Below are 20,441 nucleotides of genomic sequence, written 5' to 3' on the forward strand. Positions count from 1 at the left end.
TTACCCTTTTCAAAAATGACTCTTTATTTGGATTCAGTCTGCCAAGCGGCTTGACAAGAATAAAAAGGCCAAAGAGTGAACAAGTACAGGACTTGGTTTTCCGATGAAAGAAGTGTTCATGAAAAAAAACATGAGCTCGTTCCCACGGCGACTTCTTAAAGGGCCACAAAGAGTTTCACTTCCTTTGCAAAAGTGCAAACGTCGTCCCGTTCTAGGTCCAGTTAACAGAAGATGCTGGGATGCAGAAGGGAGACAATACAAAACGTATGTGGGATACTCACTCTGTCTGCATTTGTGAGACTTTTGTTTTGTTTTTTTGCTGAAATGTCTGTGCTAGCTAGTGAATAAATGAGCGTTAACTGAAGCATCAGCTTTACTTACAGATGATTAACAGAACTAATGTGCAGACATTTGTGGATGGGGGCCGAGCACGGTGGTGTGAAGGTTCAGTCAGAGTTTGGTCATGGGTATATGAAGGCTGTTCCAGGGGCCCATCCATAACTCTTCCTCGTCTGACTGCGTTCTGTCACTCGGGCACTCGAGCGGCTCCACTCTGACGCCGCCATCGCCGTCGCTGTTCGCCTTCGTCTCACTCTCGTCTTTGTTCTCCTCCCCTCTGCCTCCCGTGACCTCCTCTGCATGCCCCTGCGCCGATCTGAGCGTCTCCAATTTGTTTGCCCCGCTTTCGGGGCCCGTGTTGCTGGTTGACCCCGAAGAGGCGCTGGATTGTCGAGTGTTCAACACATTCACTGCTTTAATGTCGTCGTTGTGGGAGCAGGACGCCACTGTGGAGTTGGCCCTCCTTGAGCTTTGGAAAGTGCGCAGGATGCGGCCGCCCCTCTCTGCGGCGGGGTCTAGGCTGTTCAAGGGGACCCTCTCCTCCAGGGTGGCGGCCATCTTGTCGAGTTTTTTAAAGTGCTTGGTCAGGCGTGAACTGAAGACCGGGGAGCTGGGTTTCAGGTTGTTGGCGGTGGGGTCGGTGGCGTTCGCAGACCGCCTGGTGCGGATGATGGAGCCGTTCTGAGACACATAGATGCTGCCGTTAACGTGGCTGTTGTGGGCGGCGGGGGCGCGGCCGCGTTGGCTTTCCGGAAGGCTCTCGTCACCGGTGGAGCTGGTCTCGTACTCTCGATCGAGCACCAACTTGATCCGGCGTTTTCTACTCCCGTGCTGGGGAAACACACAAAGCACCTGGGATTAAATCTTCAAGGGTTTCACCGACGTTCTTTAGCCAAGATTAACCCTTTAACTCCAGAACTTTAGCTCAAGTATTTACATTCTTTCAAGTACCGTAACTCTTTAACCGACCACACTAACAGAATTCCAGCAGATTCTGAAGCGGAGAAAAGCGGCTTTGCGTTGATATATCGTGAAGTGTTTTTAGTGTTGATTGTGTCAAAAAGTGTCTTAATCAGATGTCGACAGCTCTGCTGTTAAAGGGTTAACCTTTACAATCAAAGAAAGAGCAACCTTAGACAGTAGAACAAGTAAAAAAGTAGAGCGGGGTTTGAAGCTGATAGGTTTCATTGCAGATGATTGATTTTTTTTCACGGCAGTGTGAAGACTTTGAAAACTGCAACTATTTAACCCAAATACCCAACGAATAAATACCAATTCGATGAACTGATCTCCAAAAAGCAGAAAATGATTATTTATGTATAAATAATGAAATATTTAGGCAACTTTAATCAATAAATCGTCTGGACTAGCATTTAGGTATAAAGAAGAGAGGGGTCTAGCTGTATAGCATGGTGGCGGGTCCATCATAATTTGTATTTTCATATGTAGGATAATGTTAAGACATAGAATAACAATTAATGTTGGCAATTTCGAGAAAAAATTGGACCAAAACGAAATCAGACGTGGATGAACAAAGATCCGAGCAAAGGCAAACAGTTGTCTTAGAACCCGAAATCTGTCAAGAACTCTAATGCTTCGTCGTTCACATCGGCCGTGTGACGCACAGATAGCATATGGGTTTCACACTGGTACTAGCGCATAAAATTACAGTTGGAAGAGGTTTGGTGCAAATCTCCTGAATCTTGTTCCGGGCTTTACTTTGACTGCTCTTTTCCGATATTTGAAGGACTTGGTTCGTAGAATTCCGGATGCAAAACGCAATGAGTCATTTCTCTTCCATGATCAATTTTTAAGTGGTTGGCATCACTACCAAAATCTGAGTCCCTGATTGGTCAAAGTTGCACCTGTTTTTATTCTCATTGAGTACGCATTTTTAAAAAACTTGCGTAGACTTCGTTACTGTGGTCGGTGTGAACGTAGCTTCCGATTTTTAGCAACAGCTCATTTTATCATTATCTTTTCTACATCTTTCCTCATCTTTAATTCAAAGTCAGAGGAATCTTAATGATGGGAACAGAAACCTTTGATCGCCGCTTGTGTAAGTGGCGCCTCGCTGACCTTTCCTGATGGTTTCTGACAGCTACAAGGTGAAACCGTCACGCAGCAAAGGTCACGAAACTGGATGTTTGGATCGCCTAAAAACACTTTGTGAGCTCGAGTGCAACTAATGAGGCTTTTTTTCACTTTACTGGATATTTGTTTAGTGGAATGGAGACTAAGCGAAAGTAAAGGAGCTGTTTACACACTAGAGATGATCAACATGGATCCACCTTGAGAGTTTCTTGCTTAACCTTCACGGCAGAGGAGACACGCCTGCTGTCTGCAATGAAACTGTGTAGATACGTTCAGGAATGTTGACTTGAGCAAACTTTCAGTTGGCGGATAACCATGTTTGAGCCCAAACCGGCCGATAACGAGACTCCCAAAAGTCAAATCCAAGGAGTTTGCCCAAGACAAGAAGGAGAAGACTGATTAGAAAAAGGGGATTGAAGATGCAAGCAAATAAAACGGAATGAAAGTAGATAAGGGAAGAGAGGAGCAGAGGACTTGACAGCATTTTAAAACTCCAGTGTGTAAATCACTGCAAACAGGGCAGAGAGGAGGCAGATTACAGTAATAGATTCCACTCAGGTAATGACTCCACAACCAATCCAGACATTCCCACAAAGCTCTTACTTAGTGGCAAAGATTCTAATCTCAGGAGGGGGCTAAAGGCTCATCAGCGGTTCAATCAGCACACTCGTTTCCCGGCTCCCCCTCTTTCTCATCGTCTTGATGTGTTGCTTCGGTCTGGCTGCTGCTCCCTTCGTCCTCCTCGGTGTCCTCCACGATGGGGGATAAATCTTCAGAGGGGTTTTTGCCGGTTGATCGGATCCACCTGCTGTCCGAGGACTCCTCCAAGTCCTCCTCGCTGTCGTCTTCAGCCGTAGAACCCGGATACGTTCTAGATCTAGATCCGTCTTCGTCCTCCTGGTCCAGGTCGGACTCGTAGGCTTCGGTGTCAGCTGTGAGTGATGAAACGGCGCTGCTCCTGTCGGAGAAGTCCGACGGAGACGCTCCGCTCCCGTTCTCCGTCTCCGATGCACTGTCACTGTTCTCCGTTTCTTCGCTCCACCTCCTTCCTGCGTCTCCTTGGGCGGAAACGGAAGCAGAAACACTCATGTCCCCGATGGAGCTGTGCATCCGCCCGCTGTTTGGGTGGATGCCGGGGCTCCAGGGGTCGTCCATCACCCGGGAGGGGCCTTGGAGTCTCCGGGCCAAAGAGACCAGACTGATGTGGTTTTTCGGTTTATCTTTAAGGGGTGGGGGTCGGGGGGATGTTTGGAAATAACTCCCATCGATGACCATGGTGCCGTCCGGGCTGAATACCTGGGAAGGGGACAGCGAGCCGGGGAGCGCCCCCCTGTACTCCGGTGGGAAGTCTCTTCCCTCCTTGGCTGCATTTCTCACCTCACCTCCCCTTACACCTCTCCCCCATGCTTCCCCTTCTCTTCCTCTCCTTTCTCCACCCAAATTTGTATTTGTCTCTTGTTCTCTGAACTCGTAACCTTCTCCTCCTGCTCGGCGCTCCTCCTCTTTGGCGGGTCCCACTCTGGCTTTCCTCCATGGAGGCCGTGCGGCCATTTTACCCACAGCGGACAGGAGCGCAGGCGCCCTCATCACCGCCTTCAGCCTCCCTGCTGCACTTAAGCCTCTAGGTCTACTCGTTTTTGTCTGGCTGGCGTCGCCCTCGGCTGCCGGGGCCCCTGCGGTGTTCGCGGGAGCAGAAACTGGGGGAGGAGCGGCCTCGGCGTGCCAGGAGTGCAGGGCTAATCTGTCTTCACCAAACTGTCTCTTCACCTGTTGTCACGACAACACATAAAAAGTTTATAGTTGAAATAGTAAGTCAGCAGCGTTATTTGAAGCAGCTTTGCGTTTACAGAATCCTCTGAGGATTTTACCCACGAAGTTTGAGTTCAAATCAGCTCATCAAACTTTGACAGAGTAGGGGTCAGGTTTTCTATTTAGTCTTTAGATCGAATCATGTTTTCCTGCAGGACTTTCAATCTGGAAGAACGGTCTTCTCTCTGAATCGGGTCGAGGGCACCATCAGATTAAAGGTCCTCACCCAATTCCATTCAATTGTTTCATTTTTCTGAACTTTACTCCAAAAAGAATTGTAGTTTGTTTATGAATAAATTTGACCTTAACCAACTTGAAACTTGAAAAAGAAAATGTGTTTGTATAGATTGGGGTCGTTCTCTGTCAAAGTTATTTGCTGTATTTTGAAGCAAAAATGCTATTTAATTTTTTTTTAATGGAAGAACTTCTTATTGACTGCTCAATTTAAACCACTGGCATAAAACAGCTTTTATGAAAAATGTTAGATTGAACTTTAAAAATCAATTTCTCCGTGAATTTAAATCGAACGGATTTATTATTTTGCAGGGAAAACCTGCTGCTTTAGAAATTTGATATGAAAATATAAATAATATTTAAGAAGGTGTGTAAAGAAACAGTTGCAGAATCATTCATCAACTTTGTACCTTTCAAGTGGGGTGTTATTTTTACTTTTTATTTTAGAAAATAATCTTTTTTTTCCATTTATTTACTGTATTGAGTGAGTTTTTAAAACTTCTAATAATGAAGTTTTAAAACTCTACTTTTGATCTCATTTATTCTTCAAAGTCTCGGCTGTCATCGTGTCCGGTGTTTTTGTAAATCATCTGTTTTGTTTTTTGTATGTGTTTGCTGAGAGCTTAAGGCAGGAAGGAGCCCCCCCCCCTCGCCCCAGTTGCCCCCTTTATACCCTGACCGGCTGAGGGACTACCTCAGGTCCTTCACTCTCCACCTGTCATCTGCCACCCGGATCAGAGCTACAAATTCACGCAAAAACACTTTTAAAATAGCAGCTTTTCCATTGGTTTTGTCTCCATAGCAACCATTTTGTGTTTTGGTCGCCATGGGGTGACGAGCAGATGTAGGTCATTTCTAGAAGAATCGGGAAAAGGAAACTTTTGGATTTCCATGGCAACTGAGGTTTTTTTTTAACCACGCCCACATTCCTAATATGTTCATATCGTATGTTATGTTGTTTTGTTCAGTTTGAGCTATGGATTCACTTATTACATTTTTACATCAGTCTTGTAAAAAAAAAAAAGTGCGAGCTACAGGGGAACGCCATTTTTGCCAACGCTGTTCCAAATCTACTAATTCCCCCAAATTTTCCTCTAAGTTGCCTCCCAATGATCCTCGTGGAGTTAAGAGGCGATAGATCCAAATCCCTAGGAGATGTTGTAATTAGTAGCTTTTTTTATGGCTACCTCTTCCCAAGGTCAAAGGTCAAGAAAACTTTGTGTAAAAACGCTTTCTTTACCCATATTGTGGGATAATGTAAAAATCGCCTACACTTTGCCACAAAATGCATGCTACGCTGTAAGCTCCTGTGGCCATCCCACAATAATCTAAAAACTCCCCGACTTGTCTGTTCAAGTTTCATTTGAGGATTTTGAAATATTTTTTCGAGCCCCACAAGAGATTTTTCTCTAATCATTTTTTTAACATTTTCATTTGCTGTGATGTCATCAGCTTTTGGAGGGAAGTCGTTCACTGGGCCCAAAATTCATTTTCACCGGGTATACTTGTGCGTCCAAATTTGGGTGAGCTTTTGACAATGTGGCAGGGGTTTACACTGTTGCTCAACGGTGGAGTAAGGAAAATATTCCTTTAACAGGTTGCTGGGATAGGCTCCAGCAACCTGCAAACCCCAGAAGGGATTCAGCGGCTTCGGAAAATGGACGTATGTAAAGCTATACAAAGAATTTACAAGTTTTTCTGTAACTTTTCACAACATTATTGGTTTTGTTGCTAGTTGGAAACCAGACTGTGGTATTTTAGAAACATAGTGTTACTGCTTCTCTGTTTTACCTCTCCATCGGACTCCTGGGGGCTGTAGTAGTAGCTGCCGTCGTCGTCGACGACCACTTCTCCGTATTCGTCGTAGAGGCCGGATGGAGAGATCAGCTTCCTGCGACTGCCGTACTGAGGAAGCTCATACCTGCACACATAAGCAGGAAACTGAGCAACAAGCAGCACCTTCTCTTTTACCCGTCAGTGAGAAATGATTCCACCTCAACTAATGGCGCCCCCAAACTGAGCAGTTCTCACTGCACGGCCACTTATCCACGCGGCTCCCACAGCGCAACAATGCAGCTCAACCCCCTGATAAGCAGCGTCTATTGGCTCGTCTAAAGACAAGCGCCCTGAAACACAGAAGGGGCATTTTGTTGCCGGGAGACTTCCTGTTTACTGAAAAACACAGAAATCGATTCTCCTCCCTCCTTTGTGTGTCTGTGTTGGCCGTTGCCGGGAGCTCTGCCCAAATTCACCAGCCAAGAACGCTGCTGTCTGTCACAACCCCGCAGCTCGGACGGGCCAGGAAAGAAAAGGGGTTTCCTCAAAACAATATGTCTCAGTGTGACTTAAGGAGCCCAGTCTGTGGTGACCTTTACATCCAAGTTGCTCAGAGTTGTTTTATACATAACTACTCCCTCTCCCTCCTTTTTTTTACATTAAGCGGCAAAGTAATAAAGAAATGAAAGCGGCACGGGGACGACAGATGGGTGAGAGGAGAGTCGGAGGAATAAACTCCAACATTTTGAAGTGTTAAAGACCCACTCCAATGAAAATGGTGTTTGTTTGTTTTTTTAACATGTTCTTGTGGCATTTTTCTAATGGAGGACATATATTCAAAAATTAGGCTTAAAATTGCATCCATTGCTCAAATGTTGCTCACCATTTTGTTGCACTGGAAATGTTAGGTTGGGGGTGCGAGGGGCTGTAAACTAACAGGGGAGCATGATGTAAACTGATAGCTCTATGGGTGACGGGAAGTGGGTCGCAGTTGCTCTCTGCAGCAAGTTTCTAATTAAATACTGCCGCTCTGCAGAAACTATGTCCTAGAAAACAACGTCTTTTTTAATTTGGGGGTAGAAACAACATAATCATTTAAAATTTGGGACACTTTGAAAAAGGATCAAAAGATGATTGGAGTGGGACTTTAAAGCAATTTGTTGCGTTTTTTTAAAAACAAAACTTCCAATTTCACAAAAATAACAACCTCAGAACTTCTTATTGACAAAAAGGTTTTTTATGAAAATTTGGTTGAACATTGATTTAAAAAAAATCCACCTAAATGTAATCAAATGTTGTTAAATCCTTTTTGTGCATGTTAATTAAATTGGACTGATTCAGTGTTTTTGGGAGAAAACTTTGATAATTTATTTCATGTTTTAATTTAGATCCCAAAATTGTGAGGTGTAAATAAAGAGATGAAGGATAATTCAAGGTTCACACCTGTCAAGTGTGGCATATTGCACGTCCTTTTTTTAAATTCGAAAAACGTTCTTTTGTTCATTTCTTCAGTTTTTTTATGACCTTTAATTGTCATTTTTCTTGTCCTTACACTGGAAAAGCTCAGAAGGTTTTCATCATGACCTCCATATCACAACTGTGCAGCTGGATGGCTCCAATATTGTTTGTTGCACTGGAAATGTTAAGTTGTGGGTAAGCTGGCAGGAGAGAGTGTAAACAGAGAGCTCTCAGCAACAGGGAGGAGGAGGGGGGGGGTTGCTCTGTGCTGAAAGTACCGCCTACAACTCAAAGGGGGATTTCTGATGAACAATGCAGAAATTATGGCGTAAAAAAAGTTTGATTTTGGCTAAAAACGGCTAAAAAAACACAAACAAATTTGCAAATAGATCAAAAGATGATCGGAGTGGGACTTTAAGCACAACCGAATGCAAATTCTGATGTGCCTTTTTAGAATCATTCATTTTGACCTCCTTTACTTGTTCTTTTGTGGTTCATTTCAAACATTTCTTTTGCTCTGTCTCACCATTAGGAGGCAGTGACAACCCAACAATCCTGTCGCACACAAAGAAGCAGCAGAATCTCTGCTCTTTCATGAACCTTTCCAGTTGGACGTCTGCATCACAGCCCTTTAAATTGTGTCAGAAGCCGACAAGAAGCCCAAATTCCGAGTGGTTAGTCCTGGAATTCTTGAGAACTTTTACTTTAACACTGAGCACAAGAAACAGTTGTTCATATTTTAGTAATTCACAAAAAAAAGATTCCTTAATATGTAAAGATCCAAATAATACACTCTTATTATTGTTTTTTCCAGGAGAAAATTACCTCAAAGTGGAAAAAAAAGTTCAAAAATTTAAAACTAAAGAGACTGATTGTTCAAGAAAAAAAAGCAGTTTATGCATAATGAATATTCGCCTTTATGTAGAAGAAAACAATATAATCCCTGCTTAGTTTTGTAGTAATTCATGTTTAAGAATTTTTTTCTAAATTCTAAAAAAAAAAAAAAAAACTTTTGGCAGCACGGACTACCTGCACCTTGTATTCACTGAGACAAATGAAAAGATTGGATTTGGCCTGATTTGCAGACTCTGACACGAGTTTGCGGGTATTGCTCAGAGCCTCCAGCATCTGGTCTATTGTCTGCCTCTGTGGCTGGCTGCCTGATTAGCTGCTGCAGCAAATTCTCGGCAGGGAGAATTAGCTCCGCGTGTGAAGCGTGTGCGTGAAAGAACGAGCAGGAGGGTGTGTGTGAGCGGACAGAAGTGTTTAAGGCTGGAGAGTGCGTGCGCTTGTCGTGTCAGTGTGTGTAGCTTCAACTATATCAAAAGCTAAGTTTTAAGATAAAAAAAAGAAAATCCTAATACTGAACAGATGGCAGGTGTTTTGTGAAGTCCTGTTCACATTTTGATTGAATGAGCTTGTGCGTCGGTACTTCTGCCAACACCAAGAAAGTGGATTGAATCCCTCCTTGAAATTGGTGCAGGGCTGCAATGAAGCATGTTTTAGTGTCCACGTATGGTTCTACGTACACACCGGGCATGTGAGGGGGTGTGTTCAACAACGGCGTCTTGGACGTCTAGCATACGGTGTTCACACTGGACTGTCGCTGATACTAGCACACGCTCTGCCTCGTGCAGTTGGAAGAGGCTTGGTGCAAACCGGCGCAAATCTTGCCAAAGCTTTTACTCTGACGGCTCTAATCCGATATGTAAAACACTTGGTGTCATAAAATTCATTTCTCCTCCATGTTTAATGTTTAAACAATTGGAACTTCCGTGAACTGAAAGGGACGCCATATATATGTCACTACCAATAGGAGTCCCTAATTGGTCCAATTTCAACCTGGTTTATCCCTCGTGCTTTCCTATGACCCGATCCTTACATTGACGTGTTGTCCCTACCATGACATGATAAAGGTGAAGAGGATTTCATGTAATCCATGGACATTAGTGAAGATCACAAATCATTGAAGAAAAAAGCTTCAGAGCACTGTCTAGTGGGTCTAGATGACCCAACTCCCAACATTAAAGTGCCTAAGATAGCACAAGGGTTACCTTGCGACATGCATTCAATGGCTGTTTTTTTGTACGTAGAGCCAAAACCAGTCTCAAAAATATGCGTAGCAAGGCGTGAACGCCAGAGTTTTTCGAAGACGCGTGTTTTCATAGAATTTTTATTGGAAATGGCCTCTTAAACGCCAACGGTGGTAGAATCATGAGTGAAAGCAGCTTTTGTTTGTTGGATGTGACATTCAGGGACTCAAAGAAGGGTCTAGACTTTTGTGTGTCATTGATAAAGATCAAAGTTCGGATGTAGAATTCCCCCTCAGCTTACTACATATTGGTATTTCTCCTTTGATTAATCTTTTTAGGTCACATGACCCATTTGTTTCAATTCAACAGAGTTTTTTTAGCACTATTAGCGATGTTACGACCATAAATTACGACCTTGGACCCCTACTTTTCTCAAAATGTGAGAATTTGAACAAATTTGAACAGAATTTGAATTTGAACACAGTTTGTACTGTAACCCAGTTCCCACTATGATGGAAATTGTGTTTTTTGTGTTTTTAACATGATCTTGTGGCTTTTTTTATAATAATGGCAGACATATATTAGGAGTATTAAGCTATAAATTGCATTTTTTTGTATTTCTTTATTGAAATACTTGAACGGCCGTTGCTGAGAGCCGTGTGAATGTAGCTTAGGATCTGTGATGGCAAACTTTATTCAATTAAAAAAGTAAAGGGGGGGTAGGGGTCACAGTTTCCTTGGAATATGTATATTTCTTTCTTTATGTTGTTAACAGTAAAAAGGATGACCAAAAACCAACTATATAAAGGAAAACACATGCAAAAATGCACTAACCCATGATCATAGTTGTAATAATCCTGTGTGTAATATTCCTGTCCGGGGTCAATGCCAGATTCCATTGATAATTCCTGCAAAAATACAAGAACATGAACACATTTCCAGATATATGCAATTAAAAGAGACATGCTGAGACGGTAAAGGTGAACCCAAACAGAGAAGGAAAGGGGGACAGAATACCTCCGGCCTCAGGAGAGAAGGTCGGAGGAGCTGTTGTGTCTGTCATAGGGAGAGAAAAGCAAGAACGTAAAGAAGAAGAAGAAGAAGAAGTTGTGAGCTTCACCTATGAGGTTTCTGCACATTATATTGGTATTTAACAGTAAATGGCCACAGTCGCTCTTTCTAAAGACATGACAGATCACGAATGCTCTTTGAAGACCGTTTTAGTGGTTCCGTGGTCCATCTATTTTCTTTTTTTAAAGTGACTCTAAACATTTGAGAACAGAACACACACATGCATGCCTTTATTGAAATAAATGAAGGAAGAATCAGAAAATGGAGCAGAAAACACATCAACAAAACCAAAAAAACATGCCCAAAAAAATACCTCTTGTTGCCCAAATCCACGCCTACAAGATGAAAAAGAAAACAAAGATTTGCTTAGTTCAACATTGCTGAGAAAAACTGTTAGTAAACATAAATACTATAAACTTCAATTGGTAATAAATGCTCATGTGGCGAACTGTGACTTAAAATAAAAGCAAGCCCAGTGTTTCTATTCTGCATACAATAATGAATCATTTATTTTAAAGTCAATTTATCAAAGTTAAACATGTAGTATTTTTTGAACCCCTGTATTGTTGCGATCAAAACCGACCCCAATTTTTAAGAAAATGTATAAAAAGAAACATGGATTTAGTTTTTGGCCAAAAGCTTCACGATAGTCATTTGCAAAACAAAATAAATTTGAGTCCATTTTACAAAAATGTATCAACATCTGTTGGACTGTGGCTCAAAATGACCCACTAAGGAAACGTATGGTGGAGGGGTCTGACATTTTCATCTTTCATTTTCATTTTCATCTAAACAGGAAACCTTTAAAGCAGTGATGGAGAGGAGGTCACTGAACAGACTCCTTTCAATCGTGGACAACCCAGAGCATCCTCTCCACCCTCTTCTGGACAAACAGCGGAGCTCCTTCTCAAGGAGGCTCAGACAGCTCCGCTCCAAAACTGCCCGGTACCAGAAATCATTCATACCCAATGCAATAACCCTGTACAACAACTCACAATGCAAAAGATAACCTTTTCAATTTTTTATTATCTATTTATTTAGTTTTTTTCTATTTTGCACATTTCTTTTACACATCCTTTCACTTGCACTGTTCTGTAAATAGCTTTTTAAATTATACTACCTTGATGTTTGCATTTATGCTACATTTTCTTTGTTCTTGTTTTTTTTTATATCATTCTAAGTCTTTTTTTCCCCTCTGCTGTCAGTTGCTATGGTGACAAACAATTTTCCCACGTGTGGGATCAATAAAAGTATGTCTGATTCTGATTCTGATCTTAGGTGCAAGTCCAGTGTGAGTCATAATGTAAAAAAACCCTGAAAATCCCATTGATGACTTTTTAAATATTTTCTTTTTGTATGAGACTGCTGCAAATAGGTATTTGAACACCTGAGAAAATCAATGTTAATATTTGGTACAGGAGCCTTTGTTTGCGATCACACAGGTCCAACGTTTCCTGGATATTTTCACCAGGTTTGCACTCACTACAGAATGGATTTTGGCCCACTACTTTACGCAGATTGTGTTTGTTTTTTGTTATTTTATGATTCATGTGTACTTGAAAAAAAAAATAAGAAAAGAAATGTGAATTTTTTTAGTCAAGTCTTTTTATACAAGTTTATGAGACTAATTAGTGTAATATGTATTTTGTCTGAGGACATCTAGTCATAACATTTATGATTGGTAATTTCCCTAAAATAAACAAAAATAATGTTTTTTTTTACACTAAATATGATGAAAAACCAATATAACATGAAAAACAAAACACTTGTTTTTGGTTTTTGTGGACCGTCAGTTGAGTTTAATTGCAAATTTGATGTGGCCCACAATCCTCAAAGGCTATGGCTACCAACAAGGGTTCAGTGTTATCCTTATGATCATTTCTGTTAATTAATATTCTATGTTGGGAGGAAAACAAACTTTTGCAGCAAAGTCAAAGGACAGATGAAGATTCACGGCAAATTAAAATAACAAGAGCTTCTGGCATAAGACAAAAACAAAACAATTAATAAAACCCCATCGTCTATGCATTTTAAATACAAGATATGAAAAAGTACCGTGATGTGAAACCAAAGTAATGAGCACGCAAAATGAAGATGTACGACGGAACAAGTTGACTTTTAGAGGTCACGTCCGACTCCTCCGTCTGTTGTCTGCATGCAAAGACGAACAAATGAGTGAAAACGATTCCCTTATTAATTTCTAAGAACTCAGATCGGAACACAGCAGACAGTTACACCATGAAATGACAGATTGGATTTCAGAAAGACAGAATAATTGACCGTATAGATGTAAACAAAAGTTGATAGGAATGTAATTGCTGATGGACTTGGAACGGAACCGACAGGTTAAATGGGGGGATAAATGGAGGGACTGATGTCTTGGAAGAACTTGATGGATTTTGGATGATTACATGTTAATATGAAGCGATAAATGAGAGTGTGTGAGTGTGTGCGCGCTCTTGTTTGTGTGTTTCTCACTGACTAAAGATAAGTCTGCCCCTGTGCCCTTGCTGCTCCGACAAACACATTTTGAGGTTCTCTCCAGACAATAACACAGACAGCTATCTGATCTCCACCTCACACACAAACCCGCACACATCAGACATGACAGTTGTGCTCTTTGGGTCCTCTCCACCTTATCTTAGACTGCGTAAAGGATAAATACTTTTAGGTCATTACAGGCAGAAAAGCTACTTACTCCCAGAATTCCTGCAGCAGAGCTTTAGTGCACTTTGCTTTTGCACACTATCATTACTGCCTGTTAAGTTCTTGTTGCATTTTACATGACAATAAAATTAAACACTATATAAACACCATTGAAAGATGGGCCAAAAGAACACAATTTGCATTTTAAGCATCGCTGCAGAAAACGCCTTTAATGTAAGCTGCATGAAATGTCCTACATTATTAACCCATATCTTGATAAAAACGACTTTTTTGTGCATAAAAGTCTGAAATAATGATCTTTTTTTTAACTTCAATGTTCCTTCAAGTTTGTTTCCTTCAATGGTCCAAAGGGGCAAAAATGTGCCTTAAATCTGCTCGTAGGCAGGATTTTCTGAAAGTGAACTGTGATGCAGTTCTCTTACAGAATGGATACAAGCACACCGCTAAAGAGAAAAAAGAACAACAGGTTAAAGGTCGAATCGGAAGAAATTAGGATGCATAAAAGTAAAGTGTCAAAGAGGCACTTACTGATAGTTGGAGTCTGGAACCACATGTGGATCTTTTAGCCCTCTGTTCTTCTGTTTTGAAGAACAAACGCTAACAATTTGAATAAATAATGGGTTTGAGTGAATTTGATTTCAGTAGTTCAGTTTTGTCCTTTGTGTTTACATTTTACTCTAATAACAGAGCAAAATGAAGGTAAAAAGGTTTATTCTAGACACATCCAACGCCTTAAAATCAATAATATTTTCATTAAATATTAATAATAATGATAGTTAATTTTACTACAAGGGTTCAAAAAGGCACATGTAAAAACAGACTGGATAGTTGAAAAGAGAAGAAGGATGAAGACAGATCAAAGTCATCCCGACAGGAAATGCCATTTGACTTGTTGAATTTTTAAATATGCTTCAGAAGAAGGGTTTTATTTGTCAAAGGGTGACAAAAAAACACACACACACAAAAAAAAAGTTGTTAAACCAGTTTTTCTTTTCTGTGCTTGTCACCCCCTCAGCCAAATATCAGGGACAAACAATCCCATCACTCATTGGAACACGCCCACTGACTGACAGGTCATTCCAGAGGCATAGATCACATGTCAAGCAAAAGTCCACGTCCTCAGGGGAATGTGTGAAAAGAAGTTTAATCCTGAAGATAGGTTAAAACTACTAAAAAAGAAACTCAAAACAAAAGTCATTTATTTTCTATTTGGTCTGTTTCACACAGGAGGGATTTATACCCGCCTGTTTAATGTCACAAGCCACCTAATAGTTACTTTGGTAAACTGACTTGTCTCAGATATTCTAAAAAAGCTTCAATTAGGAAGTCAAGACTCTTTTTTTAAGTTGTTTTTTGTACTAAAATTAATTAAAGTTTCTAGGGTTTTAGTTCATTTCTTAAATCTGCCATAAACTTGAGAAAGACAAACAAACAAACAACACTTCTTTCCCAGAGGAGAAAAATAAATGAATAACAGGTCTTTTGTTGTTGTTGCTTGATAGAAAAAAAAAAAATCACATCTTGTTGTGAGTTTTTATTTTTAGTCATGTCAAAAGTTGGAAACTCCACAGCAGGTTATATTAAGCTGCAGATCAGGAACCACCAACAACCACCAAGAAGGCATCTGCCTGCATGTCTGTGTCACCACAGTCCATTCTGAGACTCTCAGTCCACACCTCCGAGCACCAGAGCCTTCTGCTGCATTCCCACCCGTAAGCGTAGTTGTGACCAAAGGCCGTGTCAAACAGCTGCTATGTACAGTTTGCGCATTTTCCCCTCATAAGATTTCGGTCTTTCATGATGCATGCATGATAAACGTAATTCATAAGTGTTTTTTTGTGTTTATCATTCCTCGTTGTGCGCAGATGACTGTCGAGGGTTTCCGCTGACAGGTTCATCACGCGAATTTGGTTTTGAGCTGTTCAAAATTGTAGGTCGGTTGAGAATCTATTTCGGGTAATATGGACGCAATTATTACGTAAATCTTAAAGCAATTATGCCTTAGAAGTGTAACAGACTTTTCACGCATGTACCACCAATGTATAGCTTTTATATCGCGTATAGCATAATTATGTAATTGATGCATGAATCCCTAATGAATTGCATATAAACAATGCAATAATCGCACGCGGTTCATGTTCTATAATGGTTTACATGTTCTTTGTGTGGATTATTTGTACTTCTTCAGCAGTTTTAACCTGATTCATTCATGATACATCTGTGAAAACGTTATGTAAAAATCACAACTTTTCTCACTTTTCCATGTATATGCACATGTGACCAATTTTCATATGTGCAAGATGTCCGTAATGGCTGTGTGACACATCCTCAAAGCATTAAGGAAGTCTCCCTGTTTTCATTTTGGTGGTGTTGAACTTGCGTAACATTTACAGGTTTTAGTGGAACTACAGAGCAGATTCGCTTCCAATTCATCAGTTGATGAATTCCGAAATGCTCTTTTTGCCTTTCAAAGTCCCAAAAAGATAAAAACTGAATGACTAAAAGACTAAGTTGTTTTTGTTTATTGTCCTTCTGTGCGTATCCTAGAAACAAGCCAAAAAAAATCAGACATTCACATGACAAGAAATGAGAAGTTACACAAACACACAAAGTCAACAACAAAATCATAAATAAGTAGAGATATAGAAGACCAATAAATGGTCCCAAAATATACAATACATACAAAAACCTACTATTATGGTCACATTTAGAAGTCTGAAGGTATAAAATTTTGAAAAATGTCTTACAAATAACTTACAAAAGCAATTATCGACAATAGGATTTACTTTATTCCAGGTTGATCTAGTTTAACAATAGATGTGTGATGCTTCGTCCTGTTCTTAGTAATTTACAGAATGTTATAAGAACCAACCATCAGATGAACAGCTTGTGGCAAGTTTTGGTAAACATCTGGTGACCAAATTAGAAACAAAACCAATCAAACTTTTGCCCCGATGTTTTTTTTCTCTTCTAGTGAACTCGTTTTTCCTTTTCAAATACAAAAAGATCAGGAGTGCAAACCAAGTTGAGGAGCCTAAAAGACCTATAATTCCACAGATTACTGACTTTGGGATACATTGACTTGATACTGACATTAAATATATCCAGCTTACATTTGCCATTAAATCTTTATATATAGTGTGGTTGAGGAGTTCAATAAAATGTAATTGACTTCTGTTCAATGGAAAAATGTGTAGGAAAGTACTTTAAGAACCCGATTTTAATTTTTAAATTATATCCTGCTGGTATGAGTAATGCAACCTTTCTTCACCCTGAACCACTTCACAGAAAGGCTTTGAGCCAGGTCTCAAGTTTCCATCTGTTTTGACCACCTTCAGCTAGAAAGTTATCCTCTAAGAAACCTTGGAGCAGTATGAAGGTCCAGAATGTCCTTGAACACTTGGTCCATTTCATATTAATGTTATTTCCTGCCATAGAGCATAGGACGTTTTGCACTGGCAGCATTTCTGCTGTTGCCATTCCTAATGTTTTAAAGATCAACAATCTTTTGTTTCAACCAAATGTCAATTGCTGCTCCTACTGTGTTCACACCAGTTCAGATCAGATCACAACAGATTTGCTGCTCCAGGCTTGTCCAAAAGTGGGAGGAGCTACCGTCAACCGTCAGATTTTAGCCTCATGTTGACCTTATTGAAGACACGATGATGTTGAGAAAGCCGATTTATTCATCAGTAAACATGTTTCCATGTCTGGGGTCATGAGATCCTTCAGAAACTCTCCCAGTACAATGAGGTTTTACACCAATTATTACTTTATTTCCAAATGAAGCAAGCAGGCTTCACTTAAATGTGTTTCTACTTGGAAAATCCTAAAAACGACACAGTTCACATTTATGCCAGTGACACTGAGACTTAAAAAAAGAAAAGCATGTACTGTATATGTGAAAAGGTAGTAGAGGATGCTACCTAATTATTCTAAGCACTTAAAAAACTCATTATTTATAAAAAGTAAAAGATGAATAGTAACAGCAGAAGTCTGGGAAATGGGTCCAGTTAAGTCCAGGTTTACAAAATTAAACTTTGCTGTCTTTTAAAAAGTTCTCCTATTTACATCCATGTGTTGGAAGCACGGAGGGTCAATCTCAGCTTTTGATGACCAGAACAAAATCAACACAACTGTTGATACGTGGAGATGAGGGATTTCAGATTTTTAGTGACATCTAAAAGATTTTCTTGCCGGAAATCTACAATTTAAAATGACTGAAAGTCAGAAATGTAACGGTTTACTACTTCTGTAATTCCCCCAACCGAATCACCTGGTCATTTATTGAAGAAGAAGAAATCCTGTTTTCTTTCTCTCACTTTGTTGAGCTGAGTTCCTTTTCTTTAGCAAAAAAGGAGAATGAGATTTGAGATCAACAGGGGAAGCAGAAGCTAAAGCAATGTGGACTGTGAGGGGAATCGTTTCTCAAGTTCTTCCACAATGGAGTTCATATTGGGCTTCAGGGTCTGCTGGGGTGGGGGATCCTCTCCTTCTCCTCCAACTCTTTCTAGTCCGTCTCGCACTTCCTCTCCTCCCCCAACTGCTAATGCGTCCAAAGAGTCGAGGGAATCCAGCGAATCGACGGAGGCCCTGTTCTTCATGACTCTTTTGAGAGGAATCTGCTTCTGATCGATCTGGCTGAACATGTTGGCCACAGACTTCTCGATCTCTGCAATGTTCTGGATGTTCTTCAAGATTCCCTTCAGCTCTTTGCGGGGGGGCTCGGCCTCCACAATCAGGGGCGGGGGCGGCGGCCGGAGAGACACTGGGCGCAGAGCCGGGACCTCTGACAGCGATGGCAGAACAAATGTTGACGGGCGCAGGAGAGAGGGAGACACAGGGGGAGGCAGGGGTGGAGGAGGTGGAGGAGGTGGTGGAGGTGGTGGGTGAGGGGGAGGCGCAACCTCTCCGTTGCTAGTCTGGGAGAAGGGGAATGGGCCAGGGGGAGGGGACGGAGGGTGGTGTGAAGGTGAAGGAGGAGGAGGAGGAGAAGTCGGAGGTGGAGGTGGTGGTAATGGAGGTGGCGGAGGAGGCGTTGAAGGAGGATCAGGGATAACTTCTAAGTGGACCTGAATTCTCTCTTCAGAATTTCCTGTTAGGTTGGCGCCAAAGCGCCGCAACACTGGAGGAGTGGGCTTGTGGTTCGGTGGAGGAGTTCCTCCGTCACTGTGAGTGATGATGATACAAGGAGGTCCTTCAACATTTTGAGAAAATTGGATATTGTGGGAGGGGCTGTATTTGGCGTGCTGGGGAGTCTCTGGAAAGATGGAGAGAAGGATGTCCGGGGATAAAGAACCTCGGGAATCTCTGTTCTGCCGTTGCCTCATCTCCTGAAGAGCTTGCTGCTCAAACTGCCTGGCCTGTTCCTTCACAGTCAACTTAGGTTCTAGACTTGGACTTCCCATCAAATCTGAGTCCAGTCTGTGGTCATAGCCTGAATCCAGGCCGCCATCTTTGCTCTCCTTGAGTTCCGCCTTCAGGAGCTCCAGCTCCCACTGCACAGGATCCATCACCACCTGCCTTCTCAAAGCGTCGTACATCTCTCTACGATGCAGTCTGGATGGGAGGGTCCAGCTGTGTCCGACCCCTGACCCCCATGGACTGTCACTGCTGCCGATTCCCCCAAACCCTAAATCACACGCAGGCGAGCCAAGCCTCAACCAAGCCTCCCGAAGGCCAGTCTTGGATGGATTGAAATTTCCAAGAAGGTCTTTTCTCCTGTGACTCCCAAGTGCCTCCGGACTACTCATAGTCCCGTCTTCATGGTAGATTGGGTTTTTGGTTGTTCGGGGGTTTTCATCTGACAGGAAAGTGATGTTGGACTCAGACTTGGGGAGTTTGTTAAGAACCCCTCCGTTAGCAATGCACTGCCGATGTGCAGCTATCGCTCGCGTGGCAAAATCGGAGATCAAACGCTGACGATCACTTTCGTCCAAACTACCGAGACTCCCACTGCTTCCATCACCGTGGTTTGACCAGCTGATGTGTGGATGGAAGGGGCAGAAGATGGAAAAAGAAAAGAGTTAAAGATGAAATGTGAAGGAGGAGGAAGGAATAGGAAATCTGTAATGATGTTAATCAAATCTTAAACAAATGGAAAAAGGGAGACTGAGGATGGAATAAAATGTGAATTTCAAAATGGAGGAAAAAGTTGGACAAAAGGGTAATTCATGAGGAGCAAAAACACATTTTGCAGTAAGAGGTTGAGGAATATAGGAATCTGCGTACACACCGCCCTCAGAAACACGTGTTCAAGCGACCCATTCCAAAGAAAAGTCTATGTAAATGTGTGTAAATGGTGATTACTTATGTAGCCCTTTACTACCTTCCCCCTGTGGGGGTGCAGTGCCTGGCCCAAGGACACTTTGACACATAAGGCCAGAAAAAAACCCTGTAAATACGAACTCGACAGACTGGAACGTGAGGGGGGAGGGCTCAAACAGGAAGTACCCGTTTGCTCCAAGAAGCCAAAATTCTATAAACTTCCAAAGACAGAAAAATAGTTGTTACTCAGTCATTTGTCAGAATTTTTCAGAACAACCATTTTGTTCTGATACTTTTTTCTTAACATGTTCCTGCTAATCCTAACTTTTTATTCATGGTATTTTTCTTCATCACAAGTTATCCAAGTTATATATTTACAAATTTAAAAAAACATGTGGTGCCGGCTGGCCCCCATCTTAAACATTTGGTTGACAGATTCTCCCAAGACGCTTTCAGAGGAAGGGGTGTTGACTTCCAACAATCTTACTCCTGATTGACGACAGTGGTTGCCCTACAAACGTGACTAAGACCGGCTTAGACCAATCACTGGGGATTGGCTCTAAATGGGGTTGAAGGCAAGGCATTCTCTATGGGTGACCATGCACCCGGATCTGTCCATCTTTATACGATCTATGGTCAACTGCCTCACCTCTGCACCATGGCTGCCCAAATACGAATCTCAGGCTTACCTGT

The 20,441-nt window shown here is 41.6% G+C and overlaps 1 protein-coding gene across 3 annotated transcripts in view; it reads right to left on the reverse strand.

Moving 5' to 3' along the window:
- LOC101164350 (protocadherin-15) overlaps positions 1 to 20,441 on the reverse strand; it is a 231,738-nt gene continuing 211,297 nt past the window's right edge. The window contains exons 36-41 of one of the 3 annotated variants that reach the window (XM_011487983.3): positions 11,128 to 11,149; positions 10,761 to 10,799; positions 10,578 to 10,651; positions 6,268 to 6,397; positions 3,037 to 4,200; positions 1,058 to 1,170 (exon numbers count right to left, since the gene is read on the reverse strand). In XM_011487983.3, coding sequence (XP_011486285.1) covers positions 3,088 to 4,200; positions 6,268 to 6,397; positions 10,578 to 10,651; positions 10,761 to 10,799; positions 11,128 to 11,149 — 1,378 coding nt within the window. In that variant the 3' untranslated portion in view covers positions 1,058 to 1,170; positions 3,037 to 3,087. Of the gene's footprint in view, positions 1,171 to 3,036; positions 4,201 to 6,267; positions 6,398 to 10,577; positions 10,652 to 10,760; positions 10,800 to 11,127; positions 11,150 to 15,988; positions 19,464 to 20,441 lie in introns of those variants that run through there. The other 2 variants (XM_020711888.2, XM_020711887.2) reach the window with 2 other exon arrangements.

Source organism: Oryzias latipes, chromosome 19 (assembly GCF_002234675.1).
Source record: "Oryzias latipes chromosome 19, ASM223467v1".
Taxonomy (NCBI): Eukaryota; Metazoa; Chordata; class Actinopteri; order Beloniformes; family Adrianichthyidae; genus Oryzias; species Oryzias latipes.